This window comes from Podarcis liolepis (genome assembly GCF_965112155.1).
Source record: "Podarcis liolepis genome assembly, chromosome: 2".
Lineage (NCBI taxonomy): Eukaryota > Metazoa > Chordata > Lepidosauria > Squamata > Lacertidae > Podarcis > Podarcis liolepis.
The window spans coordinates 107,540,324-107,568,104 of NC_139555.1; the positions used below are offsets into that span (position 1 = coordinate 107,540,324).

The 27,781-nt window shown below is 45.3% G+C and overlaps 1 protein-coding gene across 1 annotated transcript; it reads right to left on the minus strand.

Annotated features, from left to right (window-relative positions):
• Positions 1–121: 121 nt before the first annotated feature.
• On the minus strand, positions 122–27,018 carry LOC310700919 (uncharacterized protein). Its single transcript, XM_083490871.1, has 14 exons — positions 26,393–27,018; positions 24,564–24,659; positions 22,823–23,053; positions 22,340–22,362; positions 20,825–20,940; positions 19,576–19,608; positions 18,439–18,945; positions 14,984–15,735; positions 11,209–11,304; positions 10,209–10,439; positions 7,626–7,648; positions 7,138–7,262; positions 5,247–5,303; positions 122–3,143 (listed from the first exon to the last, which is right to left on the minus strand). The coding sequence occupies exons 1-14, from the start codon at positions 26,813–26,815 to the stop codon at positions 2,626–2,628; spliced, it is 3,231 nt and encodes a 1,076-aa protein (XP_083346997.1). The 5' UTR covers positions 26,816–27,018; the 3' UTR covers positions 122–2,625.
• Between the last annotated feature and the right edge of the window lie 763 nt (positions 27,019–27,781).

Genomic DNA, 27,781 nt, shown 5'->3' on the forward strand with positions numbered 1-27,781 from the left:
AGTTGATAAGTAGATTGAGGAAAGGGGTAGTGTGGTTATTTAAAAGCTATTACACAGGGCTTTTTTCAGCTGGAATACACCTATTACACAAGAAACAAACAAAAAACACAAGAATCTTCTCTGTTCACAAAAGGAATTTTAATGCAATGACACGACAGTTTTCTGGATCAAAATATATGCAAATCTGTTGAACCTTAACAAAAAAGAAACACATCTTCCAAAAGTGCCGATGTGTCAGCGTGGGAGCCATTTATAAATCACTTAACAGTGCAATCCTATACATGATTACTAAGAAGCAAGTCTTATGCTCAAGAGGAGTTACTCCCAGGTAAGTGTGTAAGAAGTGGAGCCATAATCCAGCAAATCCCCCTTAATCCTGTTTTGTCGCAGTGAAAACAAAGGACATAAAAACAACCTAAAAGCAAAGACTCCGGTTTATCTGGTTTACGGATTGAAGCTGTGGCTGCTTTGGTAAACCTGAACTAGGCCAGATTAGCCACTGTGCTGTTCTCACAAGGAATCCCGATGGTGGGAATGGATATTTCCAAATTCTGTTGTGGAAAATCTACAAATTCCAGGGATCCTGGAAAGCCATAACCATTTAACTATGCAGTGAAAATATAGCCAAGGACTACTCTGTACATTCCTCCTTACTTTTCTGGGTTCATCCATCAAGGTAGGGAACACCTACTGCATTTTAATCTTTGCATCTTTCAAGTCTTCATTCTATTTCAATGCAGTATGTTATCAATTTTGAACATAACTAAGATGCCAGGATGTCCCGCACACATCCAGACCAAGGGGGACAAGTGACTGGGATTTCAGCAATTAGCAAAACACTCATTTACATAAGCTCCTAAGGTGCAAGCGTTATACATACCACTTTCCGCTAACTTGCTGCCAAGAAAGGAGATTCCGACTAAACATTGGGAATAACTTTCTGGCAGGAAGAGTTGTTTGACAGTGGAACAGACTCCCAGAAGAGATGGGGAACTCTCCTTCCCTAGAGGCTATTAAGCAGAGTTTGGGTGGTCATTGTGTCTTGAACAATTGAGTTGACATTCCTGCATTGCAGGGGCTTCAACTAGATTGCAATACTACAATTCTATGATCTCCAGCGTGCCAGTGACATGGAAAAAGGGAAAGCCTTCCTTTTTAAGAAACAAATAACAATAAAATAAATGGGGTAGGATAAGTGCTCATATGCTGAAGTGCTACAGCAGCATCTGTTGCATAAACTCGTAATAAGAAGCATGTGAAAGGTTGTCCGATAGTGTTGACATGGGAGAAGCAAGTGTTGCGTTGGTCACCACTGCTGATGCGAGTGGCCACCCACTGGATGCAGTGCAGGTAAGTCAAACACAGCCACGTTCCTTAGAGCAGGTATCTTCAACCTTTTCATTCCCAGGACCCAATTTTCAGTGCAACATACATTCGGGGACCCACTTCTTAATCTTTAACCGTATATTAGCATGGAGGTAGCGCTGCTTTTGCGACCCACCTTAGATAGGGCCACAACCCACCAGCTGAAGACCAGTGCCACAGAGCACACTTCTGTTAGCCATAAGCTTGCTAAGCAAAGCATCTTGTTTCCCAAGTGACAGAAGTACTGCTGCCTGAGAGTTGGGGGGAAAAGCATTCCTGCAGCACAGACACTGCCCTGAGGGAAGATGTCTGGATTGCAGGGAACAAATAAGTGTGTATTTAATAAACTCCTATACATACGCAAGGTCTGGTTTATGACCGGGCTAAACTATCGTTTATTAAACCGTGGCTGAGCACTATGTGTGAACCCTACAGAAAGCCTTAATAGTGTGTTTACTGTCAACAAACCACAATCTAAAAGCAGAGCTTTGCTGATGGCTTATGAAACTTGGTTTGTTTTGACTATGGCTTCCTGTTAGATGTGAACCCAGTACAGTCTTCCTTAACTGTGAACTGTTTGGCCATTCCACCCCAGACACTCGCCAAGCTTCAAAGGAATGAGGCAAGAGCAACTAGCAAGCAAACCAAACTCTGGAGAAATAAGCCATGGTTTGTCTGTCTATGAAGCAACTTGCAATTAACTCATGGCTTGTTAAGCAAACCATAGCTTAAATCCAGAGTGGGAACCTGTGGCCCTTGAGATGTCCGACTTTGACTCCTTTCAGCCCCAGCCAATAAGATCAGTGGGGAGGATGGTGAGAATGCAAGTTAAGTAGAAATATGAATGCTAGCTGAGATAATACAATATAAAAGTGTATAGAAATGTATTTATAATATTCAGCCTGCACTTAAATGTTTCTTATGATGCAAAATGCTCTTTCTCCCTCTCTAGAATTATGTGAACTTAGAAGTTGTTTTCTTTTAAATTAAAATGGTTTGGGACAGGAAGAAACTTGCTCCTTTACTTATTTAAGAAAAAAACGGGTTTTGAGCCTAACTTTTTAGCTGTGAATAGAAGGAGCTTGCGCTCATGGAAGGTGCAACTCTTCTTCCACAAATGAAGGCTCCTTCTCTTCATGGAGTTAAGTCAAAATCCTTTCAAAATGAAAATTCTTTGCCAATTTCTGTGTTTCTGTACAAAATTATGAATGGAATGGAATTGCAAAAACAAGATGGACCAACATATTGCAGAGGCTGTTTTCAGGGGCACATTCTAAGCTCTGTAGTTAGGCCCCACAATTTAAAGAAAGGACAAATTCTCTCCCCACAGAAATTAGCTGACTGGAAAATAAAAAGGAGGGACATATAACCAGCGTCAAAAAATGCCACCCAACCCCTTTCATAATGCACAAATACCTGGATTTTCTCCGGGGCTTCATCAAGGGTCAGACGAGTCTCGGCTAAAGTGAAAGCCCTGTACTCATTCCCACAGAGTCCCAAAGCCCAGACGCCTTCATTGGGGCAAGTGACAACAGGTCCCTTCCTTATCACAGACTCTTTGACCACGCCAAGGGCCCAGTTCTGCCCATTACCCACCTCCACCTCCCAGTAATGTACCCCTGAGGAGAATCTCTCGCTGCCCAGGAGAATCAGAGTGGAGTCAAATCTCTCAGGGTTGTTGGGCAGTGGCTGAACCATGTCTCCACGTTTCACACTTTTCCTGTCTTCACTCACCACAAGGAGGGGATGAGCCGTGTCGGGGTCGAGAGTAACGCTTACTGAGGAGAAACAGACAAACGGAAAACAATCAGAAGAGCTTGACAAAAAGGAAAGACAGGTTTTTACAATCAGATCCGGGAAAGCCCAATGCAAGCTAGAGCAGGGTCTCAAAAGAAATAAAAGGAAACAAAAGAATTAAAATTTAGACCACTTGATCTAATTGTTTTGGCTGCTCATTTAACCTGTTTAATGATTACACCTTTTAATGAGCTTGTTTGATTATGGATGTTTTTAATAAATTTTGATGGAATTGTTTTATATGTGCATTTTAATTACAGTGGTACCTCGGGTTACATACGTTTCAGGTTACATATGCTTCAGGTTACAGACTCCGCTAACCCAGATATAGTACCTCGGGTTAAGAACTTTGCTTCAGGATGAGAACAGAAATCGTGCTCCGGCGGCGTGGCAGCAACGGGAGGCCCCATTAGCTAAAGTGGTGCTTCAGGTTAAGAACAGTTTCAGGTTAAGAATGGACCTCCGGAATGAATTAAGTACTTAACCCGAGGTACCACTGTACCTGTGGATATTTGATTTCATACTTGTAAACTGCTTAAGCCAGTCTGGCTTGTTAGAGGTATTATCAATCAATCAATCAATCAATCAATCAAGAACAAAGTTGTTACTTTGTCAAGAGTGCTACAATCTGGGCCCCAATCTCCACTGACCTGAATGACTACCAGTTCCATACAATAAGAAGCTGGTAAAAGCCCTGTGTCAACTGGCTAGTTTCAGGCCATTAAAGAGTGCCAGACTATTGTAATGGTTAGAGAAGGGTTTCCGAAACTTGGGTCTCCAGCTATTTTTGGACTACAATTCCCATCAGCCCACTGGCCCTGTTAGCTAGGGATGATGGGAGTTGTAGTCCAAAAACAGCTGGAGACCCAAATTTGGGAAACACAGGTAGAGAATGGTTTGGGTGGGTGTTGCTCTTCAAATATTGCTGGGCTACAATTCCCAGCAACCCTGGCTGTTGGCCACGCTGGCTGAGACTGATGGGAGCTGGAGTCCAGAAACATCTTGAGGGCAACACATTCCCCTGCCTTGTATTAACCAGTGTTAGATTAGGACTGAGAAGGCTTTGGTACAAATCCTTGCTGAACCATGAAGCTGAGAGAGTTTGGGCCAGCATATCTAGACCAATATTGTCTACCATGACTGGTACCAGCAATCAGGCCAAGAGCTTTTGCAACATTTGCTACCTGATCTTTTAACGGGGCCTTTTCTGTGGTGGCTTTCCAGTTAAAATGTTCCTCCTGGAGAAGCACTCTTGGCACCATCAATGTCTGGTTTTAGACAAGACTTTTGATTTTTAACTGGGAGGGTGGTTGGCATTTTCTGTACTCATCCTTTAAGTAGGGTGGGTACGATTTGTCCCTTGAAATGTATTTCAGCTTTTGTTTATTGCTGTTTTAATGCCTGGCTTGTTATTTCTATTTTTATTGGGCAAGTCGCCTTGAGGCACACTAGTGCAAAAATGCGACAAACGAAGAATAATTAGCAATATTAATAACTGGAGGCGCCTAGGACTGAATTTGACATGTACAGCATCCCATAAGTGAAGCATTTGTCTGGAAAATGATCTTCTGCCCAGCTGCAGTCTCCTTTAATGGGATTGTGGCAGCAGCAATAGCAATGGGGAAGCCCAAGAATACAAAGCCTCACTTTCTCCTACTCTAAAGTGGAAAGACCACTTATTTGAGGAGTGGGGGCGGGGCTAGGAAAAATCTCATGGATCCCCAGATACATACTACACCCCCAAACTCCAGGTCCTAAGTCATGGACAAGAGCAACAATTTCTTATGTTTACTTTCCCTCACAATAAGGACTTGGGCTATGTGTTGTCATGGCAACAGATTCCTTCTACCCTCTGAAGGCAAGGAAAGAAGGGGGGGAACAAAGAGGGTGAGGTGACTGAAGCAGTTCAAGGCCCTCCCCTTTTCCTGTGAAATTATTGCTGTACAGGATGAAGCCATAAATACCACCATCCCTCACCACGTGAAGCCATTTCTCAGAGCTGGACAAGAGGCCCCAAATCAACATTGCTCTCAGCTTCTTAGAAAGTGACTATCCCGGTTTTTTTCAAAAAAACCACAACTTACTCCTTTTAGCTGATGCTTCCATTGTCCTTGCTTTTGCCAATTCAGATATCATTGTCTCTAGAAAGAGAGAAGGGTTTAAGAATCAGGAATATTTACTCTTACTACTAAATAAAGGTGAAGCATTGCATATGATCTCAGTAAGGAGGCGAGGAAAAGGCTGGTGGCGCAAGAGATGGAATTATTTTATGTAATGTCACTTCAGTGGGGAAAATGGGTAGGCTGTGAGAGCTACAGGATCTGGTACTTAAGAGTGGTGCTTAAGCATGCCTATTGCCATAGTTCTTTTTCAAGTTTCTAGCCCTCATGGACGCAAGACAACTGCTTCAGGGGAAATATGCAGTAGCACTCTGGTGAAAAGTCAGAAACCACAGGTGAATCAGCAGAAACAGGTGAAAGTGCAGGTGAATCAGGTGAAATCAGAAACAGGTGAAACTGCAGGTGAATCAGCAGAAGGTGACCTTCCACAGAATGCTGATGGACATGTTCTAGCTACTGAGAAGAAAAAGGTGTATCACAGAATGTATTCTATAGGTAAAGGTAAAGGGACCCCTGACCATTAGGTCCAGTCGCGGCCGACTCTGGGGTTGTGGTGCTCATCTCGCTTTATTGGCCGAGGGAGCTGGCGTACAGCTTCTGGGTCATGTGGCCAGCATGACTAAGCCGCTTCTGGCAAACCAGAGCAGCGCACAGAAACACTGTTTACCTTCCCGCCAGAGCGGTACCTATTTATCTACTTGCACTGGCATGCTTTCGAACTGATAGGTTGGCAGGAGCAGGGGCCATGCAACGGGAGCTCACCCCATCGTAGGGATTCGAACCGCCAACCATCTGATCAGCAAGTCCTAGGCTCTGTGGTTTAACCCACAGTGCCACCCGCATCCATTAAATAATGTGAATCGGTGTAGCTGCTATAAGCAGAGTGATAGGTGATCTGGCCAAGGGGGCAAGCTTGTGTATGCCCCAAAACAAGGTCTCCTGTGTTATATGAGCTGTGAAAGGAGGAAAAGGTGCGAGTAATAAGTATGGTACTTAGGAGACAACAGACAGTGCTGAAGTGCTCTGAACAGCCCTTTCATGGCTCTTGCCTAAAAACTCCATTTCTGTTCTTCTTCTCCACCCACCTCTCCACTGCTCTTACTCCTACCACATTACTTGCTTTCAACCAATCATATATTTAAAGGTAAAGGGACCCCTGACCATTAGGTCCAGTTGTGACTGACTCTGGGGTTGCGGCGCTCATCTCGCTTTATTGGCCAAGGGAGCTGGCATACAGCTTCTGGGTCATGTGGCCAGCATAACTAAGCCACTTCTGGCGAACCAGAGCAGCCCACGGAAACGCCGTTTACCTTCCCGCTGGAGCGGTACCTATTTATCTACTTGCACTCTGACATGCTTTCGAACTGCTAGGTTGGCAGGAGCAGGGACTGAGCAACGGGAGCTCACCCCATCAAGGGGATTCAAACTGCCGACCTTCTGATCAACAACTCCTAGGCTGTGTGCTTTAACCCACAGCGCCACCCGCGTCCCAATCGTATATTTACTGGACATAAAATTGGTACTTTTTTTTCAAGCAGAAGCCGCATTGCTCATGTCCACATGTCTGCGCACTGCATTGTTGGATCTGAAGAAAAAAGGAAGTTGTATCCCACATAGCACTAAGTTAAAGTCACTTAGAAGTATACTTGCTCCACTGGTGAAATCTTTCGCACCAGCAGAATGCACAAGCAGGTTGCTGTTAGCTGTGTTGCAGAACAGATCATGCAATTCGCACAATTTGCACTAGTGGACAGAGAACATTAGATGCAGCCCACAGTACAGAAATTCAGCCCAAAGTATGGAGATTCTCGTGTATTTTACACGGTCCTAAGCTATCATTTGTCCTTCTCGGTACCTCGACATTTCTCCAGTGCCTCCTTGATAACAATATTTTTCAGACTGAAATGCCCAAGTTTCTTTTCCAGCTCAGTCGGAGAGGAAGCAATTTCCGCCATCTGTGAAATCTGTCCTTCTTTACATCTAGAATGGGAAACATGAAAGCACTACATTGTGTTCCCAGCATTTTCCATATGTGGTCAGAACATTTAAGAGCTGCAAGCCCCCTTTCCCAAGCTGCAATACTGTGATGTTACAGAATGTTTGTAAACATTCTAACTTCTGCTGGGAAAGTTCCACCGCTTAGGGAATGTGGAAAGCTTGTTTTGATGTAGTACCCCTATGCCACAAAAGGGTAAGCTTTGCACATATGGCCCTGGGACAGGAAGGGGGAGAAAATGTGGAATTACTGTGTTTGGAGGGCCAAAGAGGCAGGGATAAGCTAGGTTTTGATTAGAATGGATTCCTACGCCGATAAAAAGTGAGATTTGCAAAAGTGTTACCTACCTGCTCAAAATGTTCCTGATGTCCTGGAGGCAAGGGAAGACAAGAAAAAGAGGATCATTCTCACATGTATTAAGCTATAAATATTGGCTGAAAGGCTTACAAATTAGGGAGCAAATGGAAAGAGCATGACTCCGAAAATATTTGTTATAGAATAAGTATTTAAAATCCACTTCTGCCACAAGAGTCACTGGGTATTCTTGTTAAGACCTCGGAGTTTCAGTCTCCTGGCCAAATAAAAAGGGACTTAACTTGCAAGGTTGTAAAGATGAAGGAGGAACTTGTGGGCATTAAATGAAAATGCAGGGCAGGGGAAAGGAAGTGCTTCTTCACACAGCTCATAGAAAACAATGGTACTCCCTTAAGGTTACCAGCTTTTTTTCAAAGAATTTTTTTAAAAAGAAGCAATATCTTCTCTTCTATATTCTCCTTTGTCACGCAGCCTTCCTCTAGGCCCCGGCCTGCTCTCTTGGGAGCGCTAGCTGCCATGGAGTAGGCTCAGGTCAGGCCTGGGCTCAGTCAAGTGCCCTTGCCCTCCTGGTGCTCTCCTACCTCTCCTCAGCGGTGGCGGCAGCAGCGGGGCAGCAAGGTCAGGGCCCCCCTCTTTTTTCTCCTTCCTCTTTCTCTCTCTCTTCCTTCTCCTTCTTCTCTCCTCCTTCTCCCTGCGTCGGCTCTGGGGTTTTCCTGGCCCCAGAGCACCATTGGACAGTCGGCCGGGTGGCAAGGCGTTCTCGCTCCCGGCTCGATTTGGGAGTCAGCAGTTCCCCTAGTTGATGCGCCAGACATCCCCAGTCCCCCCTCGGCAGCGGCAGTCTCAGCAGCTCGGAGCCAGCCTGGTAGCACAGTTGGTTCTGGCTGGCTTCAGGACCTGCCTGCTGCCGTGGCGCCTGCCATTTTGCCACACCGGAATTCCCCATATGATGTGTCTTGTGCCATTGAACCAACCAGGCAACATTCATTCCCTACTAATCAATCTACAACACTTAAAATATAAATGCGGAGACACTAAATGAAATCTGGGGACATTCTGGGGACGGATTTTGTCCGGGGACCGATTTATAAATCCAGGGACTTTCCCCAGGAAAGGGGGACATCCGGTAACCATATACTCCCTCCCACAGGGCACAGTGATGGAGTTAAAAGAAGATTAGACAAATTTGCGGAGAACAAGGCTACCAATGCCTACCAGCCAAGATGGCTGTGTTTTACCTTCACTGCCAGAGGCATCATGCCCCTGGGTGCCAATTGCTGGGAGTCGCAGGTGCGCAGAGTTGCGCTGATGTCTGGCACTGAACAACAGCCTCCCATGGCTACTTTCTGGAGGTAGGAGTGGAAACACTTAAGCACATTGCCCAAAATGCTGACCTCCCCGAGACTCAGTGGTTCCCAACCTTTTTTTGGCCATGCCCCACCTAGGCATCTCTAAAATCCTGAGTGCCCACCCCTGCCCCCTGGTGACATATAATTCTTAGTATTCAAAAAGCGAACTCCTATTCACATGGAGGAAGCCTAAAAGGCCATTAACGTGGTCTAAACAAGCTCCAATTGCCCCCCTTAAAAATCAAATTTCCCCCCTTAAAAATGGAATATGCACAACTAGCGAAGCTGACCGGGAAAATCCAAAAAGACTGGAGTAAATTTATACATTATTTGAAAGACAATTGCAAACAATTAACAACACTAGCAGGATTGACTTAAGAAGACTTGTAATGTTTGTGATTTATACCTTTTTATGTTTATCTAAAATGTAAAAAATTGAAATGGATGAAATGTAAGGAGGAAGAGGTACAAATGCAATGAAATAGATAGGAATTATGGTAGCCACAAGGCTGGGGGGGGGGGGGAGTCGAACAGCTCAAACAAGCAAAAATTTATTGTGAGCAATATGGATATGTTTATATATTATGAAATGGAAACTTAATAAAATATTATTTAAAAATCAAAAAATCAAAATCAAATTTCCCCCTTGTGGGAACCACGGCTCTAGAAGGATACCATGGTCAACAGTATCCAAAAACCATTGAGCGATCAAGGAGAATGAGCAGGAATTTGTTTCAAAATGGGAGGTTTTCAAAGAATATTTGAAAAATAAATATAGAAGTTTAAATTCTGTTGCAGCATTCGAGGAACTTCAGTAATAGTTGCAAGGTAGATATCAGAAATTAGATATATTAAGAAAAAGTTTAATTATGATAAAAGTGTGTATTGGCAATAAGTAATCTGAAATCGAAATATGGAATAGACAGGAGGTTGGGTCTGTAGTGTTAAGACCAATGTATGTTTTATTGTTTGTTAAGAAAATTATGTGTCTATGGTTATTCTTGTGCGTAATTTGGTATTTGTGTTTTTTCTTTTTCTTGCTGTATCAATAAAAAATTAAATATATATATATAAAAAGGAGAACGAGCAGGGTTGGACTCCTCAAATCCCTCTCCTAGCAAATGTCACAAACCAAGAAAGTTTCAGTGAGTGCAACACAAATGAAACAAGGTATGGCACCTCTTTTCTTTTCAGGTGGCTGTTTCTGCATTTTGGGCTTTAGCGCTGAAACCCAGGAAAGGCAAAAAGCCCTCCAGAGAATCTCACCTGCAGGAATTCACTGGCAGGCTGTTGGCACTTGTTCTCAACTTCGCTGATCAAGGCATCGAGGCGATCAATCTCCCCTGAGAACCTGCCGGATTCCACGTCTCTTCTATGCGCAATCTCCTTGTCAAACTTCTTCAGCATGATAACCAGGAAGCGCTCAATTTTTTCCATGAACTCGTGGATCTGATTAAATTCAGACTCCACCTTCTGCTTCTCACTTTGTACATCATCCTGTAAGGAGCAGGAGAAGGGCCAGCCGGGATGGTGAAATGGCACAAGGAAGCGGACGTACAAATATCCCTGATGCTCTCACATTGGTACCCTAACCAGGGTTGGGTACCTGCTCAAAGGAATGTAACGTAAGGCAGTTTCCATTGTTTCAGAGAGTCAGACTATTGGTGAGACTAGCTCAACGTTGTCCACACTGACCAGCAGTTGGGTCTCTGGCATTTCAGCCAGGGGACATACTGGCGATGAAAGACCTTCTGTAGCACTGTGATAAGTGTACAAAGTCACTGGAGATGACAGGTTCAGTCTAACTGAATCATAGGTACAAACAGACTGAACAGATAATGGTTCACAACATGTAAGAGAAATTTGATCCAGTTTATTAAGGTACCTGCCTCCTTCAGCACCAGAAGAAACAGTCTTCTCTTTCTCCAGTAATGTGGTGCAAATAAATTTCCCTTGAAATTTCTCCAAAATAGTTTTTTCACCACAGGGGGAAAAGGAATCTGTTTCGTAAGTTCATTCGTAATAATGAACGGGTGCCATTTGCAAATACAAACATTAGGCAACCTGGGAAGTTTCAAAGTTTTCAGCTTTGTTTACTAAACACAGCTGAAATAGACTTGCTAAGTTAGACCACCCTCTTGGGTTTTCCACAGCAGACTGAAAATCTTCTGATGCAAATTACTCTAATTTGCAATTCAAAATTTTCTAGAAAACCCTCATCACAATTTCCCGCACCTCCTGGTCCTTCTTGTAGACAAGCTCTCACCTGATCAGCCTGCCTTCTGCACTCCAGGTCTTCTTTTAATTCCTTCAGCTTCTCCCTCCGTTCTGTCAGAACTTTCACATGGGCGGCAACTTGTTTCTGACAAAAGATAAATCTGAAAGTAATGTGCATACCCTTTTTCTCATGTATGTTGTGATAAGTCACTTGACTTTCTGCTTAGCCAACTTACTTCCCCCTAGCGCAGAGTACTCCAGACATTTTTTAAATTATGGGATGGCTTCAGCATACTCGGAAATCGAAAGTCTTGTGTCTCTTGTAGGAAATGTATACTTTTGGGGGGCGTTCTGCAATTTCCATTTTAGGAAGATCATTCTAAATGCTATTCAAATTATGGCCTACCGTATTTTTCACTCTATTGGACGCAGTTTTTCCCTTCCAAAAACTGAGGGGAAATGTGTGTGCGTCCTATGGAGCGAATGCAGGCTTGTGCCATAGCCGTGCGCAACTCCTCTGGCAAGGAGAGGCTGCACGGGGCTAAAGGGGAAGCTGAAACAGCGAGCGGGATCCATCCCACTCGCTGCCTTGCCTTCTTCCATAGCTGCAAGCAACCCCTCTGGCAAGGAGAGGCTGCACGGGACTATGGATTCTTTAGCCTCACGCAGCCTCTCCCAGGAGGTAGAGGCTGCACGGGGCTAAAGGGGAAGCCAAAACAGCGAGCAGAATCCATCCCGCTCGCTGCCTTGGCTTGTTCCATAGCCACGCGCAACCCCTCTGGCAGGGAGAGGTTGTGTGCAGCCTGTATGCTACTCTTTGGGGCTGGGGGGGGGAATATTTTTTTTCTTGATTTCCCCCCCTAAAAACTGGGTGCGCCCTATGGTCCGGTGCGCCCTATGGTGCGAAAAATACGGTAAGTCATAAGGCAAGTCATGTACAGTTGTGCCTTGCTTTTCAAACAGTTTAGTTCTCAAACGTTTTGGCTCCCGAACAATGCAAACCTGGAAGTGACTGTTCCGGTTCGTGAACTATTTTTGGAAGCCTAACGTCTGACGGGGCTTCTAATTGGCTGCAGGAGCTTCTTGCAGGCAATCAGAATCCATGCTTTGGTTTCTGAACGTTTTGGAAGTCGATAGGCCTTCTGGATTGGATTCTGTTGGACTTCCAAGGTACGACTGTATTTGCTTGTTGTGTTTGATTCTCCAGCTGTCACTGATCTGCCCCAAACTCCACACAAATTTCAGGCTTATCACTAGTCAATTATTTTCAAAATGGATTAATTTTTGAAAAGAATTCCAGCTCAGCTTTCCACCAGACAAGGCTGTACAGTGGTACCTCAGGTTACATACGCTTCAGGTTACAGACTCCACTATCCCAGAAATAGTGCTTCAGGTTAAGAACTTTGCTTCAGGATGAGAACAGAAATCGTGCTCTGGTGGTGCGGCAGCAGCAGGAGGCCCCATTATCTAAAGTGGTGCTTCAGGTTAAGAACAGTTTCAGGTTAAGTACGGACCTCCGGAACGAATTAAGTACTTAACCTGAGGTACCACTGTATAGAAATTTTATAAAAGGGGGGGAGAAAGATGTAAGAAATCAAACAGTGTAATCAGCTGTTTAAAGCGACAAAACAACCCATACTAACTGCGCACGTTAAGTCTCAGAACTGACGCATGTACACCAGACGAAGAAGCAATAGGACAAAACAGCAAGAAACAAACTGGGAAGTGAAGATGGCTTTGGCCTGAAATGTTCTGTTCCTTGACCCCTTTCAGAGGATCTGTCAAAGACTGGGAAGACTGAACGTTACAGAGGGAGCTGTGCATCCTGTCTAGAGAATCCTCCACCCCCTCCATGTTTTTCAGTTGGAAGGGACCCATGTTAAGGAAATGGTTTGTTATGTGTAAGCTGGACATAAAAGGATTTATCTCTTCCTCTCACCCCCCCCCCAAATGAAGCTGCTGCAGCTGGTGATCTCTCTTATCTTGTACCAGGGTGATTCATCACATCCTTGGATAAGTGAGTCTCCCACTCTCATTCCTCTGAACACAGAACTGGGAGAAAGGTGATGATTTCCCTTGCAAATGCAAAACACTGAATAATAATGTTACCAGGGGAAAGAGAAGACTGGAAATTGCTTGCTGTGAGAGAGGCCTGAGACAGATTTGAGCCACAGAGACTCAAGAGTAAACTGCTAGCCCAGCTGTGCTTCTCAAACCTTTTTCGCTGGGCCACGCTTGCAGAATAAAAATTTCCTTACACCACACCGAATTTTCTATTTGGTAAGAAATATACTGGGAAACAAAAAAGAAACAACTCCTAGCAGTGCTTGATTTGTATCACAGAACACAACTACTTTATAATATGATCACACGACAGAAGTCAGAAGATAGAAGTCAGCGCTCAGGAAAACATATCCAGAAACGAAGAACGACAAAGAATCTAATAGCAGCTTAAAGCAGGTTTTGGGAACCTTTGGCCCTCCAGATGTTTGCGGAACTACAGCTCCCATCTCCCCTAGCCATAGACTGCCATTCCGCAACATCTGGAAGGCCAAAGGTTCCCAAAACCAGCCTTAATTATTGCACAAGCTTTGGTGGACCACGTCATCAGATGGCCAGAGTGAGATTATCAGGTGTCGTGTGGACGAGTGAGGGATTGTGAGGTCAAACCTGACGAAGCAGGCCATAGTTTTCAAGAAGTCATCTTTCAGGCGCCCAAGACCCTTCCTGGTTTTTCTGCAACACGTCCAAACATGCTCCCCCACCCCACCCCAGAAACTTTACTTCTACCTGCAAATCCTTCCCATCTAGCTATGGCTGGCACAGCTTGGGTGCTCCGGTAAGAACAAAAAAACATGCTAAGCAGAAGCCTCAAGGCTGCCGGCGCCTGGTGTGCATGACTAAGCAGAGGATCGCCATAGAAACCAAGAGTTGGAAGGGACCCTGAGGACAATCTAGCCCAGTGGTGTCCAAACTTTTTTCAAAGAGGGCCAGATTTGATGAAGTGAAGGGCCGTGAGGGCCAACTAAAGTTGCTGACCTTTTTTTAGGGTTGAAGTTGCTTTTTTTAGGATTTTACCCCAGGAAATAAACTGCCACAGGGGCCCCGGATTAAACCAACCGGCAGGCCAGATTAGGCCCCCCGAAATGGACTTTGGACATGCCTGATCTAACCCAACCCCCTGCCATGCAGGAATAACGGAATAAGAATTGAATTTTAATATTTTGCTGGATGCCACCCAGAGTAGATGAGGAAACCCAGCCAGATGAGCAAGGTATATTAATTATTATTACTATTACTGTTATTATTATTATTATATTCCAGTAGTACCTCGGGTTACATACGCTTCAGGTTACAGACTCCGCTAACCCAGCAATAGTACCTCGGGTTAAGAACTTTGCTTCAGGATGAGAACAGAAATTGCGCAGCGGCAGCGGGAGGCCCCATTAGCTAAAGTGGTACCTCAGGTTAAGAACAGTTTCAGGTTAAGAGGTACCACTGTAAATCCAATCTCATTTGGAAGGTGTTTTTGAAAAGTATTGCAAAGTATCAAAAAGCGCATTCTGCGTGCATATATTTTTAGATCCTTTAATAATGATAATAATAATAATTTATTATTTATACCCCGCCCATTCTTAACCCGAGGTACCACTGTAGTATTATTATGGGGAACAGGGCGGTGGGCTGCTTTTGCCTCCCCATTTCTCCCTCCAATTAAGTTCTTAACCCGAGGTACCACTGTATTATTATTATGGGGAACAGGGCGGTGGGCTGCTTTTGCCTCCCCATTTCTGCTGCCCCCCATCCACCCAGCCGGCCGTCACCTTGTAGTCCTGCGCCGCCTCTTCGATGGGGAGCATGGGGTGGGCTTTGTGCGCCCGGGACTCCCTGCAGATGACGCAGACGGGCGTCTCGTCCTCCTCGCAGAAGAGCTTGAGGGGCTCCTGGTGCTTCTCGCACAGCCGCTGGCCAGCCAGCGTGGCGGCCGCGTCCAGCCGGAGCCGCTTGGCCACCTCCACCACGTTGCCCAGCTCCCGGTTGGGCCTGAAGCTCCTCTTGCGCGACCAGCGGCGGCACTGCGGGCACGAGGTGGTCTCGGCGTCCGCCTTGCCCCAGCACTGCGCGATGCAGGCCTGGCAGAAGTTGTGGCCGCACTCGATGGACACGGGCTCCTTGAAGTAGCTCAGGCAGATGGAGCAGGTGATCTCCCGCTGCAGAGTTTCCAGGGGGCTCTCGGTGGCCATGGCTGCCCAGCGATGGCAGGAGGAGGAGAAGGAGGAGGAGGAGAAAGGGGGCGGCCCGTGGGGGGGAAGGCTGGGGTGGCTCCACGTGGCTTCCTGCGGGAGCCGCATTGGCTGCGCGGGGGCCAGAGACCAGGGCAAAACATTGCGCAAGGATGGAGCGGGGAGGGGGAAAGGACTCCTCCACGCTCCCACCCACCGCCGCACTCGGATGCTGGACCACAACTCCCAGCATCCCTGAGCATCGGCCGTGCTGAGCAGGGGCTGATGGGAGCTGGAGTTCAGCAAATGCACTTTAAAAATGCGCAATTTCCCAAAAATGCGCAAATGCGCGGGTTACGCCTCTGCAGTGTCGGATTTACGTATAAGCTAAACAAGATATATAACTTAGGGTCCCACTCCCTTGGGGGACCACAAAAAATTTAAAGGGGAAAAAAATGGATGTACATTTCCAAAATATAAGATAAAAAACAAAGGAAATAAAACCTGCATACAGCAACAGTGTTTTGTGTTGTGTAGGCTCCTAGGATGTAAGTGATGGGCCCCGCCTGCTAGCCTGCTCCCTAAAATATCACTGGTTTGCTCATTTCTATATACAGTGTGAAACTCGGAAAATTAGAATATCGTGGAAAAGTTCGTTTATTTCAGTAATTCATCTTAAAAGGTTAATTTGGGGTTTTCATCAGCTGTATGCCATGATCATCAAAATTATAACAAATAAAGGCTTGACATATCTTGCTTTGCATGTTGTGAGTCTATCTCATATATTAGTTTCACCTTTTAAGTTGAATTACTGAAATAATTGAACTTTTCCACAATATTCTAATTTTCTGAGTTTCACCTGTATAGGGTGCCTTCATTCTGCATGGACTGGTTGCACGGCAACATGTGCAAATGGCTTTAGATACCTATTCGGTCCATAAATTACCACACAGCCTATATCCAACACAAAGAACAGCGACAATTTGTTGTTGACAAAGGACAGCTGGACATATAAAGAGCCCCAATACCTTCATTAGCTTAGGGCCTCATCAAACCTAAATCCAGCCCTGTTCCTCTGCGAAACTGCTTTGAACTGACTCCGGCTGCTCAAGAGACTATCAAAGCTCGTGTTCTTATAGTCAGTGCTTTTTCCCTGGAGGGACGTATACCCCTAAACGTTTTCTGAAACTTTGTACTTTTGTCCATTTACTGTCTTTATTTCCCCCAATTTGAACTATAACATGGTGATTTCCTTGAGTCAAAAAGAGAGTACCCCCCCCCTAAACATTTTTTTTTTTTTTGGAAAAAAAACCACTGCTTATAAATGACAAAGACACGACTTTTAAGTTCTTGACTGCTTTGCAAATCAGTCCGTAGAGCATGGGGCTCTTGGAATCATCACAGAATAGACCCGTAGAATTGTAGAGTTGGAAGGGGTCCCCTAGGTCATCTAGTCCAACCCCCTGCAATGCAGGGATGGCTTAATCTCTGGTTCGTGGGTTCAAGCCCCAGCACTGGACAGAAGATTCCTGCATTTTAGGGGGTTGGACAAGAGCTACAGTTCCCTGTGAAGAGTTCGATTGATAAACCACTTTGAGAATTGTAGCTCAGTAAGGGGAATAGGGGCCTCTGAACAACTCTCAGCACCCTTAACAAACTGCAGCCCCCAGAATGCTTTGGGGGAGGAGCCATGATGGTTTAAAGTGGTATCACATGTGCTTTAAATGTATGGTGTGAATGTGGTCCAAGAACCTGTAACCATGTTGTTCCAGCGCTGTCTGGAGCTGAAGAGCATCACCCTTAGCCCAGGAGCAAGCGATCTATGTTGTTTGAGGAGCTTGGTCTACTCATGAGGCATAGCCCTCTACTCCTCCAGAGACCTTGGCCTTCAGGCAGGCACTCTGGCATCAGGCAGTGGAATGGGCTTGCGCCCATAGCGGCTGGAGCTCTTTGGGGCTTGGAAATGGCTCAGCTTCCATCTCTAATTCTGAGCCAGGGCCGTCTTCGTGTAAGAGGCTGCAGCGCAGCAACTCCAGAAGGCCCCTGATCTGTCTCACCGTCCCCAGACCACCTGTTCCTCTGTAATGTTCACTCCTCTGAAGACAATTCCTCCAGCGGGGGCATGACAACAGGATTGTGCCCATTACTTCCTCTTTCCTCTACCTTCCCACTCTTCGCCAAAGAATAATAAAAGATTCAATCTCATTAGCTGCACGTGGTATTTTATTGGTGTCCTCGTTTATTTACCTCACAACAATAATGGACGAGAGACCAGTATTTATTCTCATTTTACACAATGCCACAAACTATTCAAAATCTGTTCCTGGGGGGCAAAGTAAAGGCATGCTTTGCAGAAGAAAGTGTGGGGCAGAGCGGGGCTTCAGCCAGTAGGAATCGAAAGTAGTCTGTTCTACTTCATTTGACTTTATTATTTTTATCCCGCTCGTCAGTCTGTGGGCATAGGAGGCGGTTTACACAATTAAATACATTGAAACATCAACATCGTCATGAACAACAACAAATCTTTAATGCAGCAACGTAGGAAAACCAAGCAGCCACCTATTCTCCACTTAATGTGTCTTTGGTGAAGGTAGTTTCAGAGAAGGGCTATATAGTTCATTGGCAAACTCAAGTTCTTGCTACAACAGTGACTTTTGTGATAAGAACTGGCGCTGCGTCGAGTGCTTTGACAAAGACCCTCTCTGCATCCACACACACAAACGGCGACCTATTTTATTGAAGCCCAGTGTTTTGAACCCACTCTAGCCTGAACATTACTTTGGCACCATCCATGTATAATGCCGCATGCAAAAAAATTGCACCCTTGCGATCTCCGTGAATTAAATCTGGAGCAAGGAGCACCACCAAGTGATGGTGCTGTGCTTGGCAACCAATCGGGTGGATTAATCATAACCGTTCATCAGCATGCATTGGAAGGGCACATCTACTCCAACTTTTACCCCTCCTGATTTCAAGTACAGTGTAGTGAACTTGAACAGCGGCATTAAGGAGTAACTAATCTGCGTTAAGTGATCTTGAGTGAGGGACCCATCAGCCATCAAGTGTCAGCTGGGCAAGCAGCACCTTAAAAAAGGGGAAAACTCTCTCACCAGAGAATGAAGCCGAAGGAAAAATGAAGACAGAGTCCTTTGTGTCAGCATTAAGAAATTCCACCTGTCCCCTTTCATAGTCCAGAAATACTCGGATTCTCCTAGGGGTGCAGAGGGGCGACAGAGGTGTCACAGGGGTAGTGAGAGCCTGGTATTGACCAAAATCCCCTTGCAAGGCCCAGATCCCTTCCTCCGGGGTCAGCTTGAGCTCTATCTTCCTCCTCACAGAGGCCCGGGCTACCCCCACAGCCCAAATGCCCCCATCCTCCACGTTGACTTCCCAGTAATGTCTCCCGGAAGTGAATCCTTCGCAGCCCAGCACGCAGCAAGAGGACTTGAATCGCTTAGGGTTATGGGGCACATCTGTCCTGGTGACGTCCCATCTCGCGCTTTTTCGATCCTCAGAGATTATGATTTGAGGGTTTGCTGTGTCTGTGTCAAGGGTTATGTTGACTGCAGAGAGAGAGAAAGAGAGAGAGAGAGAGAGAGAGAGAGAATATGTGGGATAAAGGAACAGTTTATATTTTTGTCAGCTAATTCCAAATTGGATTTGGATTTGATATCCCGCTTTATCACTACCCTAAGGAGTCTCAAAGCAGCTAACAATCTCCTTTCCCTTCCTCCCCCACAACACACACTCTGTGAAGTGAGTGGGGCTGAGAGACTTCAGAGAAGTGTGACTGGCCCAAGGTCACCCAGCAGCTGCATGTGGAGGAGCGGGGAATCAAACCCAGTTCACCAGATTACGAGTCCACCACTCTGAACCACTACACCACACTGGCTGTAGTTTAGGAGCCTGTGGTACAGAGCTCATTTGACAAATGAGATGTGTTCTTTCAGAAGCCCCCCACCCCTGCCCATTCATTTGTTTAAGCTGTTTTTTATATGGAACCTGATGGTGAAGGGCAGGCAATAAATTTAATGATGTTGACAATGGTGATGATGACAACATTAACAACGGCACCTCAAGATTTATCTGTCGCAATCAAACTGATCCAATTAAGTTCAGTATCAACTATTTCTTTCCAGAACTAAACACAAATGAATTAACTTTTCTTGCAAATGTTTTCATCAGTTGCTTACCCCATTCTGTCCCCAGTTCTGATGGCAGAGTGTCTAAGGGATGAGAGGAGACATACGTGATTTTCAAACAGCGATCAATTTCTAATTTCATTTATATATTCTCAGAAAAGTGGGTTTCATTATCTTCTCTCACTCTCCTTGCTGCAAGTAGGTATATTTTCTCTTGCAAATACTTAGCAGGTAGTTGAAAGGGAATGGACAGGATTGCCAGAAAAAGTGAAATTAAGGGAGACCGAATAATAAACTCAGTCGTATTTTCCAAAAGCTCAGAAAGGGAAGCTTTTAATGTTTGACGGATGACTGTATTTTAATATTTTGTTGGAAGCCACCCAGAGTGGCTGGGGAAACCCAGCCAGATAGGAGGGGTATAAATAATAATTTATTATTATTATTATTATTATTATTATTGGATCTAAAAATATATATGCATGCAGAATGCACTTTTTGACACTTTGCAATACTTTTCAAGAATACCTTCCAAATGAGAATGGATTTACAGTGGTACCTCTGGTTACGAACTTAATTCGTTCTGGAGGTCCGTTCTTAACCTGAAACTGTTCTTAACCTGAAGCACCACTTTAGCTAATGGGGCCTCCCGCTGCCATTGCGCCGCCGGCACACGATTTCTGTTCTCATCCTGGGGCAAAGTTCTTAACCCGAGGTACTTAACCCGAGGTTAGCGGAGTCTGTAACCTGAAGTATCCGTAACCCGAGGTGTATGCAACCCAAGGTACCACTGTATACTTTTCCGATCATTTGCTCTGGTAGCAAACTCAGCTGACGAGAGCTGACAGAACTGCAACCAAAATAAGGTGTCAAATAATAATAATAATATATTATTTATACCCCGCCCATCTGGCTGGCTTTCCCCAGCCACTCTGGGCGGCTTCCAGCAGAATATTAAAATAAATCAAATGTTAAAAGCTTCCCTAAACATATGGGGGGCATCAACAAGCCCAGGAGGAAATCCAACGTTTCAGGGGATAGTGAGAGGGGGCAGATGAACTCATGGGGCACCCCCACACCAACCCCCCCCCAAAAAAACAGCCCAGGGAGGAATTGTACTCATGAAAGCTGAATGTCTTTTTTTGTGAGGGACAGAAAACAGGGTGTGTGTGTGTGTGTGTGTGTGCAGCCTGGAGTATTCTGGAAGACAGCGTGGCTGGCAGGAATCCTGAACAGGAGCACTTCGCATTGCACCCTTTAGCCCCAAGTTCTACTTGCAACTTTTAAAGCAGATCATCAGTACCTTTGAAGTTATTCAGGATATCTGTGAGCACACTGTTTTTCTCAGATAATTCACCAAGTCTTTTTTCCACCTTGGATGGCATCTCTTCAGGTGGCTGAAAGGGCTCCTTGTCAAACCTTGGAAAAAGAAATGCGTCAGTTTCCCACCATTCTGCAGGTGCCCGATTAAGGCTGCTTGACACTTGGTTTCACAGGCAAAAGTTGTACTTAAATCTGAGTCGGTGCTGGTCCAAGATTCAGCCCTGGAAGGTGGCACTGTGATAAAACAGGTGAAATAGTAGCATGTGTCCCTCAGAGGTGGAACTGTACAGTATGAGTACATTTAGCTCTCTGGGAGAAGCAGTCAGATAACTGCAGTTTCTCTGTAAGAGCACCCTATTTTCTGATAAGTGATACTGCAGGATTTTGTAGCTGGGGAAATGCTTTTCTTCAGTGCATTCATTGGTCTTATGACTATTCTGTTAAATGTGATTTTGCAAAAGAGACTAAATCCCACATTTTGTTTGTTATTTTTGCTATATCCTGGGCTCCTCAGAACAATTTTTTGTGAAGCTGTTAAGAGCACAGTGTCTCTGTCCATTTTTTAAAAAGGCATTCTGGAATAGCTCTCACACAAGGTAAAAAAAGGAAAAGGACCCCTGGACGGTTAGGTCCAGTGAAAGGCGACCATGAGGTTGTGACGCTCATCTCACTTTTAGGCCAAGAGAGCCAGCATTTGTCCACTTTCTAGGTCATGTGGCCAGCAGGATTAAACCGCTTCTGACGAAACAGGACACTGTTATGGAAACCAGAGCTCACAGAAACGCCGTTTACCTTCCCGCCACAGTGGTACCTATTTATCTACTTGCACTGGTGTGCTTTCTGTTAGGTTGGCAGGAGCTGGGACAGAGCAACGGGAGCTCACCCCGTCGCAGGGATTCGAACCATCAACCTTCCGATCGGCAAGCCCAAGAGGCTCAGTAGTATAGACCACAGCGCCACCCACGTCACAGTAATACAAACCAAGAGTCCAAGAGTATCCAAAGTGTGATTGTATGAATATGGAAGAATCAGAAAGCCCATCTCAGCTTGGAGACTGGGAGGAGCTGCTAACAAAAGTGGGAAGAGCCAGAGATCCACATGTACAAAAGACCCGGCCCAGCTCATGGCATCTTCACTTATAGGATCACAACTAGCAATTGCAGGAAAGAACTCTGCCTGAGATTCTGGATAATCCTTCACATTCAGAGTTGACAGTGCTGGTTAGATCAGGGATGGTGGAACATGTTGTCCTGCAGATGTTGCTGGACTACAACTCCCATCACCCCTTACGGTTAGGTACATGGGCTGGGCCTGATGGGAGCTGGTGTCCAACAACACCTGGTTCCCCATCTCTGGGCAAGACGGTCTGTCACAGTATACCACAGTTTTAGTATTTTGAAAAGCAAACCATCTGCAAACCAGAATGAAGCAGGGCAATCTTAAGGGCATATATTTATGCACATGCATGCCTTCAGTGGGGGTCAGTGCCACATACCTGCCCAAGGTGCTTCTGATATCCTAGAGAAAGAGAAGAGGAGTGTAGGCGGATAGAGAAGAGAAAGACAGGAATTCTGCATCAACATGAGCATAACAGGAGATTCTCATTATAGCCACTTATATCTGAGAAACAGAGACAGCGTAGTTTAGAAACTGCACACCTTCTAATCATTAGGAGAAGAAAGCAGGGCAGGGGGAAATGAGTTAATTGGAATGAAATTATGCATTCATCTGCTGAGACAGGGAGACAGGCATTACTGAGCAAGCCATTTCAACTGCAGTAGAAAGATACATCTAACAATAGCGTTTGCTATTTATATAGCTCTTTTCTGGTCTGCATCCACTTAGCTGGACCCTGTGTATTACTTACTGGGCAATAAGTATAAGGATTCAGTTATGTTAAGGACAGCTTTAGGCTTATTCTTCAGTTTGATGTGTCCTTTTTTCAGTTCTACCCCACCCAACAACCACCTCATCTCACCTGCAAGAATTCGCTGTCTGGCTGTGTACACTTCTCTTCTATCTCATCTATCAGGGCACTGAGAGAGACAATCTCATCAGAAAACTTTCCCCCATGTTCTTTCTGATGCTTCATAATCTCCTTCTCCAGCTCATTCAGCTGAAGCAGCAGGAGTTTTTCTTGCTCCTCCAGAAAGTGATGCACCAGCTCAAATTCAGACATCAATTTCTGCCTCTCGGCTTCTGTTTGCTTCTGTAACATAGGGAGGAAAGAGGGAGAAAGATGGGTCAGGGCGTTGGGAAGATCAGCAAAAACCAATCAAATAAGCAGAAATTAATCTGAAATACTGGAACTCTTTTGGAAAACCAAAATATGCTAAGTTTTGATTTTAAAATTCAGCAGCACAACGTGACAGTGCCTTAGATATCTGAAGATGGCTATCATATCTCCTCTCAGTCTCCTCTTTTCCAGCCTAAACATACCCAACTCCCTCAACTGTTCCTTATAAGGCCTGGTTTCTAGACCCTTGATCCTCTTGGTTGTCCCTCCTCTGCACATGTTCCAGCTTGTCAACATCCCTTTTAAATTGTGGTACCCAGAACTGGACACTCTGTTCAAGGTGTGGTCTGACCAAGGCAGAACAGAGATTACTTCCCTTGATCTGGACATAATACTTCTGTTGATGCAGCATAGAAAAGCGTTAGCTTTTTGTTTGTTTGTTTTGCTGTTGCATCACACTGTTGACTCATGTTCAGCATGTGGTCTACTAAGACCCCTAGATCCTTTTCACGTGTACTACTGGCAAGCCAGGTGTCCCCCCCATCTTATATTTGTGCAGCTGGTTCTTTCTGCCTAAGTGTAAAACCTTAAATTTGTCCCTATTCAAATTCATTGGGTTAGTTAAGGTCATCTTGAACCCTGATTCTGTCTTCCATGGCATTAACTACCCCTCTGAGTTTGGTGTCATCTGCATTTGAGGCAGCGGATTGCACAAATCAAAATGCAAGTATAATCAAAGCAACAAAACAAAAAGCTAAAATTCAGAAGCAACTAGAACATCAGAGAACCTGCCTGCGAGAAAAGATGGGTCTTTTGTTTGATCCAGCAAGGCTCTTCTTATATATTGAAATGTTGCCATGGGAAAAGAGCTGCATTTGGAACACTACAAGGTCTATATATCCTCCCTGTTCCCAGGTGACTCCAACCACTGATAGTCTTAAAGGTAAAGGGACCCCTGACCATTAGGTCCAGTCATGACCGACTCTGGGGTTGCGGCGCTCATCTTACTTTATTGGCCGAGGGAGCCGGCGTACAGCTTCCGGGTCATGTGGCCAGCATGACTAAGCCACTCCTGGCGAACCTGAGCAGCGCACGGAAATGTCGTTTACCTTCCCACCGGAGTGGTACCTATTTATCTACTTGCACTTTTGACGTTCTTTCAAACTGCTAGCTTGGCAGGAGCAGGGACCAAACAACGGGAGCTCACCCCATCGCGGGGATTCAAACCGCCAACCTTCTGATCGGCAAGTGCTAGGCTCTGTGGTTTAACCCACAGCGCCATCCACGTCCCACTGATAGCCTATGTGAATTTTATTAGCCCACTTTTAAAGCCTTCCAAGCTGGTGGTCATCACTGTTTCCTTGGTCTGCTGATTAAAGCCCTGCATTATATCTTCAAGACCCAGGATGTAAAAGCACATTAAATAAAGATAAACTAATGCCCACATTCCTTGCTAGGCTATACCACAGGATTCTATACTGACCAGATATTCCTGGTGTCTATTTTCTCCAGCCAGTTTTAACCCCAGGAGCTTCTCTTTCTCTTCCTTTAAGCTCTGCAGACGGCTCTGGATTTCTTTCTAAACAAAGAGAAACTTATTTTGAAATAGTGTTATCGTTATTAACTAACGCCCCTGCTGCCTCATACACAAGCAACGGGTTACATCCAATTGAACCTATAGTGAGACACAAAAAAATACTGATATTCCATAATCAACACGGGAACAAAAGAAACCCACTCAGATTATGGAGCAGTGGAAATAAAATATTATGGCATTAACCCAGCATTTTATTTCTCCAACTTCAAACATACTTTCAACGTCACACATAGTTTCAAAGGCAAGAAGGGGGGAAAACCAACTAACAAGATTCTTCAGACGAGAAGGAACAATACGACTGCTGCTGCTAATAGCACTAATAATATTGGTAGGTTGGTCTCAATGTCATCGTCATCAACAACATAATGCTGCATTAAATAATAGAAAAATTGTAGTTTTTTGACTTTTTTAAAAAAAACCCACACAATTTGGGAGTCAACAGCTCAGGGTGTCCTGGTTTTTACTTTTTGAAATATGGCAGCCCTAGGTGAGACTCTTTCCTGCAATCCTGGAGAACCACTGTCATTACTAAGCAAAATGGACCAATGCTTCTGACTTGGTGGGAGCAGGGCCGGATTTAGGTTTGATGAGGCCCTAAGCTACTGAAGGTAATGTGGCCCTTTATACGTCCAGCTGTCCTTTGTCAACAACAAATTGTCACTGTTTTTTGTGTTGAATATATGCTAAAGGGTAATTGATGGACCTAATAGGTATCTAAAGCCATTTGCACGTTGCCATGCAACCAGTCAATGCAGAATGTAGGCATCCCATATCTAGAAATGAGCAAACCAGTGATATTTTAGGAAGCAGGCTAGCAGGCAGGGCCCCATGACTGAATGAGCGTCTCCATTCCCATCGTTTTGCCCAGACACTGAGGTCCAATGCCGAGAGCCTTCTGGCAGTTCCCTCACTGCGAGAAGCAAAGCTACAGGGAAACAGGCAGAGGGTCTTCTTGGTAGTGGCGCCCGCCCTGTGGAATGCCCTCCCATCAGATGTCAAGGAGATAAACAACTACCTGACTTTTAGAAGACATCTGAAGGCAGCCCTGCTCAGGGAAGTTTTTAATGTGTGACGTTTTGTTATATTTTTAATCTTTGTTGGAAGCCGCCCAGAGTAGCTAGGGAAACCCAGCCAGATGGGTGGGGTACAAATAATAAATTATTATTATTATTATTATTATTATTATTATTATTATTATTATTTATTATTATTATTATTATTATTATTATTACATCCTAGGAGCCTACACAACACAAAACACTGTTGCTGTATGTAGGTTTTATTTCATTTATTTTTTATCTTATATTTTGGAAATGTACATCCAGTTTTTTTCCCCTTTGAAATTTTTGGGGTCCCAAGAAAGTGGGGCCCTAAACTACAGCTTGTTTAGCTTATACGTAAATCCGAAACTGGGTGTGAGCCACCTTCCTATATTCCACCATTCTGAGGAAGGGGTGCCTCAAGGGCGCAAAATAATAATAATAATAATAATAATAATAATAATAATAATAACAAAGATTAAAAATACATTAAAATGTCACACATTAAAAACTTCCCTGAACAGGGCTGCCTTCAGGTGTCTTCTAAATTTCAGGTAGTTGTTTATCTTTTTGACATCTGGTGGGAGGGCGTTCCACAGGGCCGGCGCCACTACCGAGAAGGCCCCTCTGCCTGGTTCCCAGTCAAGTGCGCGTGCCTGTGCCCCCACTATTCACCTTATAATCCTGGGCTGCTTCCTCCACGGGGAACACAGCGTGGCTCCTGTGCGCTCGGGACTCCCGGCAGATGCAGCAGATGAGGTCTTCCTCCTCGCTGCAGAAGAGCTTCAGCGCCTCGCGGTGCTTCGGGCACAGCTGCCTCCCGCCGCCGCCGCCCGGCTCCTCCTGCTCGGCGCAGGAGCCCAGCCTCTTGGCGATCTCCACCACGTTGCCCAGCTCGCGGTTGGGCCTGAAATTCCTCTGCAGGGACACCACCCGGCACTGAGGGCACGAGAAATCGGTGCTGCGCTCCTTCCAGCACTGCGCGATGCACGACCTGCAGAAGCTGTGGCCGCAAGGGATGGAGACCGGGTCGCGGAAGTACTCCAGGCAGATGGAGCAAGTGGCTTCTTTGTGCAGGCTCTCCACCGGGTTCTCCATGGCGGCGGCAAGAGCAAGAAAAGGCAGCAGTGCCCGGTCCTCCGGGCTCAGTGGCGCTCCGTAGCTCAGGCGGAGAGGCCGAGCCAGGGAGAGGATTAGGACCGAGGGAGCGTAACTCTCTGCGCGCCCAAGAAGCGCAGAACCATCTGCGCTTCTGCGCTCCGCCAACCTGGTGCCCCGCAGACGTTTCGGACTACAGTACCCATCAGCCCCTGCCAGCGTGTACGCTGGCAGGGGCTGATGGGTACTGTAGTCCGAAAAGCCTGCGGGGCACCAGGTTGGGGGAGGCTGCGTTATGGGAAAGAGCTGGTTTCCAGCCCAGTCCCCTCTACGCGTCTCCTGAAAAGTGGGTGGCTCCGCCCCCCCCCCACATTTGTGTTTTCTTGATTTTCAGTTTCAAACGAATTAGATCAAAAGAAGAGAATGCCAACAATAACAACAAATCTGCGCTTCTGCGCTCCGCCAACCTGGTCCCCTGCAGACGTTTCGGACTACAATACCCAACAACAAATTGTTGTTATTGCCGGATTTACCTGTAAGCTGAACAAGCTATAGCTCCTTAGGGCCCCACTCTCTTGGGGGCCCCCAAAAAAAATCAAGGGGAAAAAACAGGATGTACATTTCCAAAATATAAGATCAAAAAACAAATAAAATAAAACCTACATACATTTTGGATGTACATTTCCAAAATATAAGATAAAAAACAACTAAAATAAAATCTACAGTGTTTTGTGTTGTGTAGGCTCCTATTTGTTATGTGCAAATGGCTTTAGATACCGATTAGGTCCATAAATTACCATATAGCATATATTCAACACAAAAAACAGCGACAATTTGTTGTTGACAAAGGGCAGCTGGACATATAAAGGGCCCCATTACCTTCAGTGAGTGGCTTAGGGCCTCATCAAACCTAAACCCAGCCCTGACAACCATCATTATCCCCCCAACCCTATATAGTATACCCCC

Coding starts and splice junctions, on each gene's coding strand:
- LOC310700919 (XM_083490871.1), bottom strand. CDS start 26,815: ATGGAGAACCCGGTGGAGAGCCTGCACAAAGAAGCCACTTGCTCCATC. Junction 24,660..26,392: donor AAGCAGCCCAGGATTATAAG/GTGAATAGTGGG, acceptor CTCTTTGTTTAG/AAAGAAATCCAGAGCCGTCT. Junction 10,440..11,208: donor GCAGAAGGCAGGCTGATCAG/GTGAGAGCTTGT, acceptor TGCTCCTTACAG/GATGATGTACAAAGTGAGAA.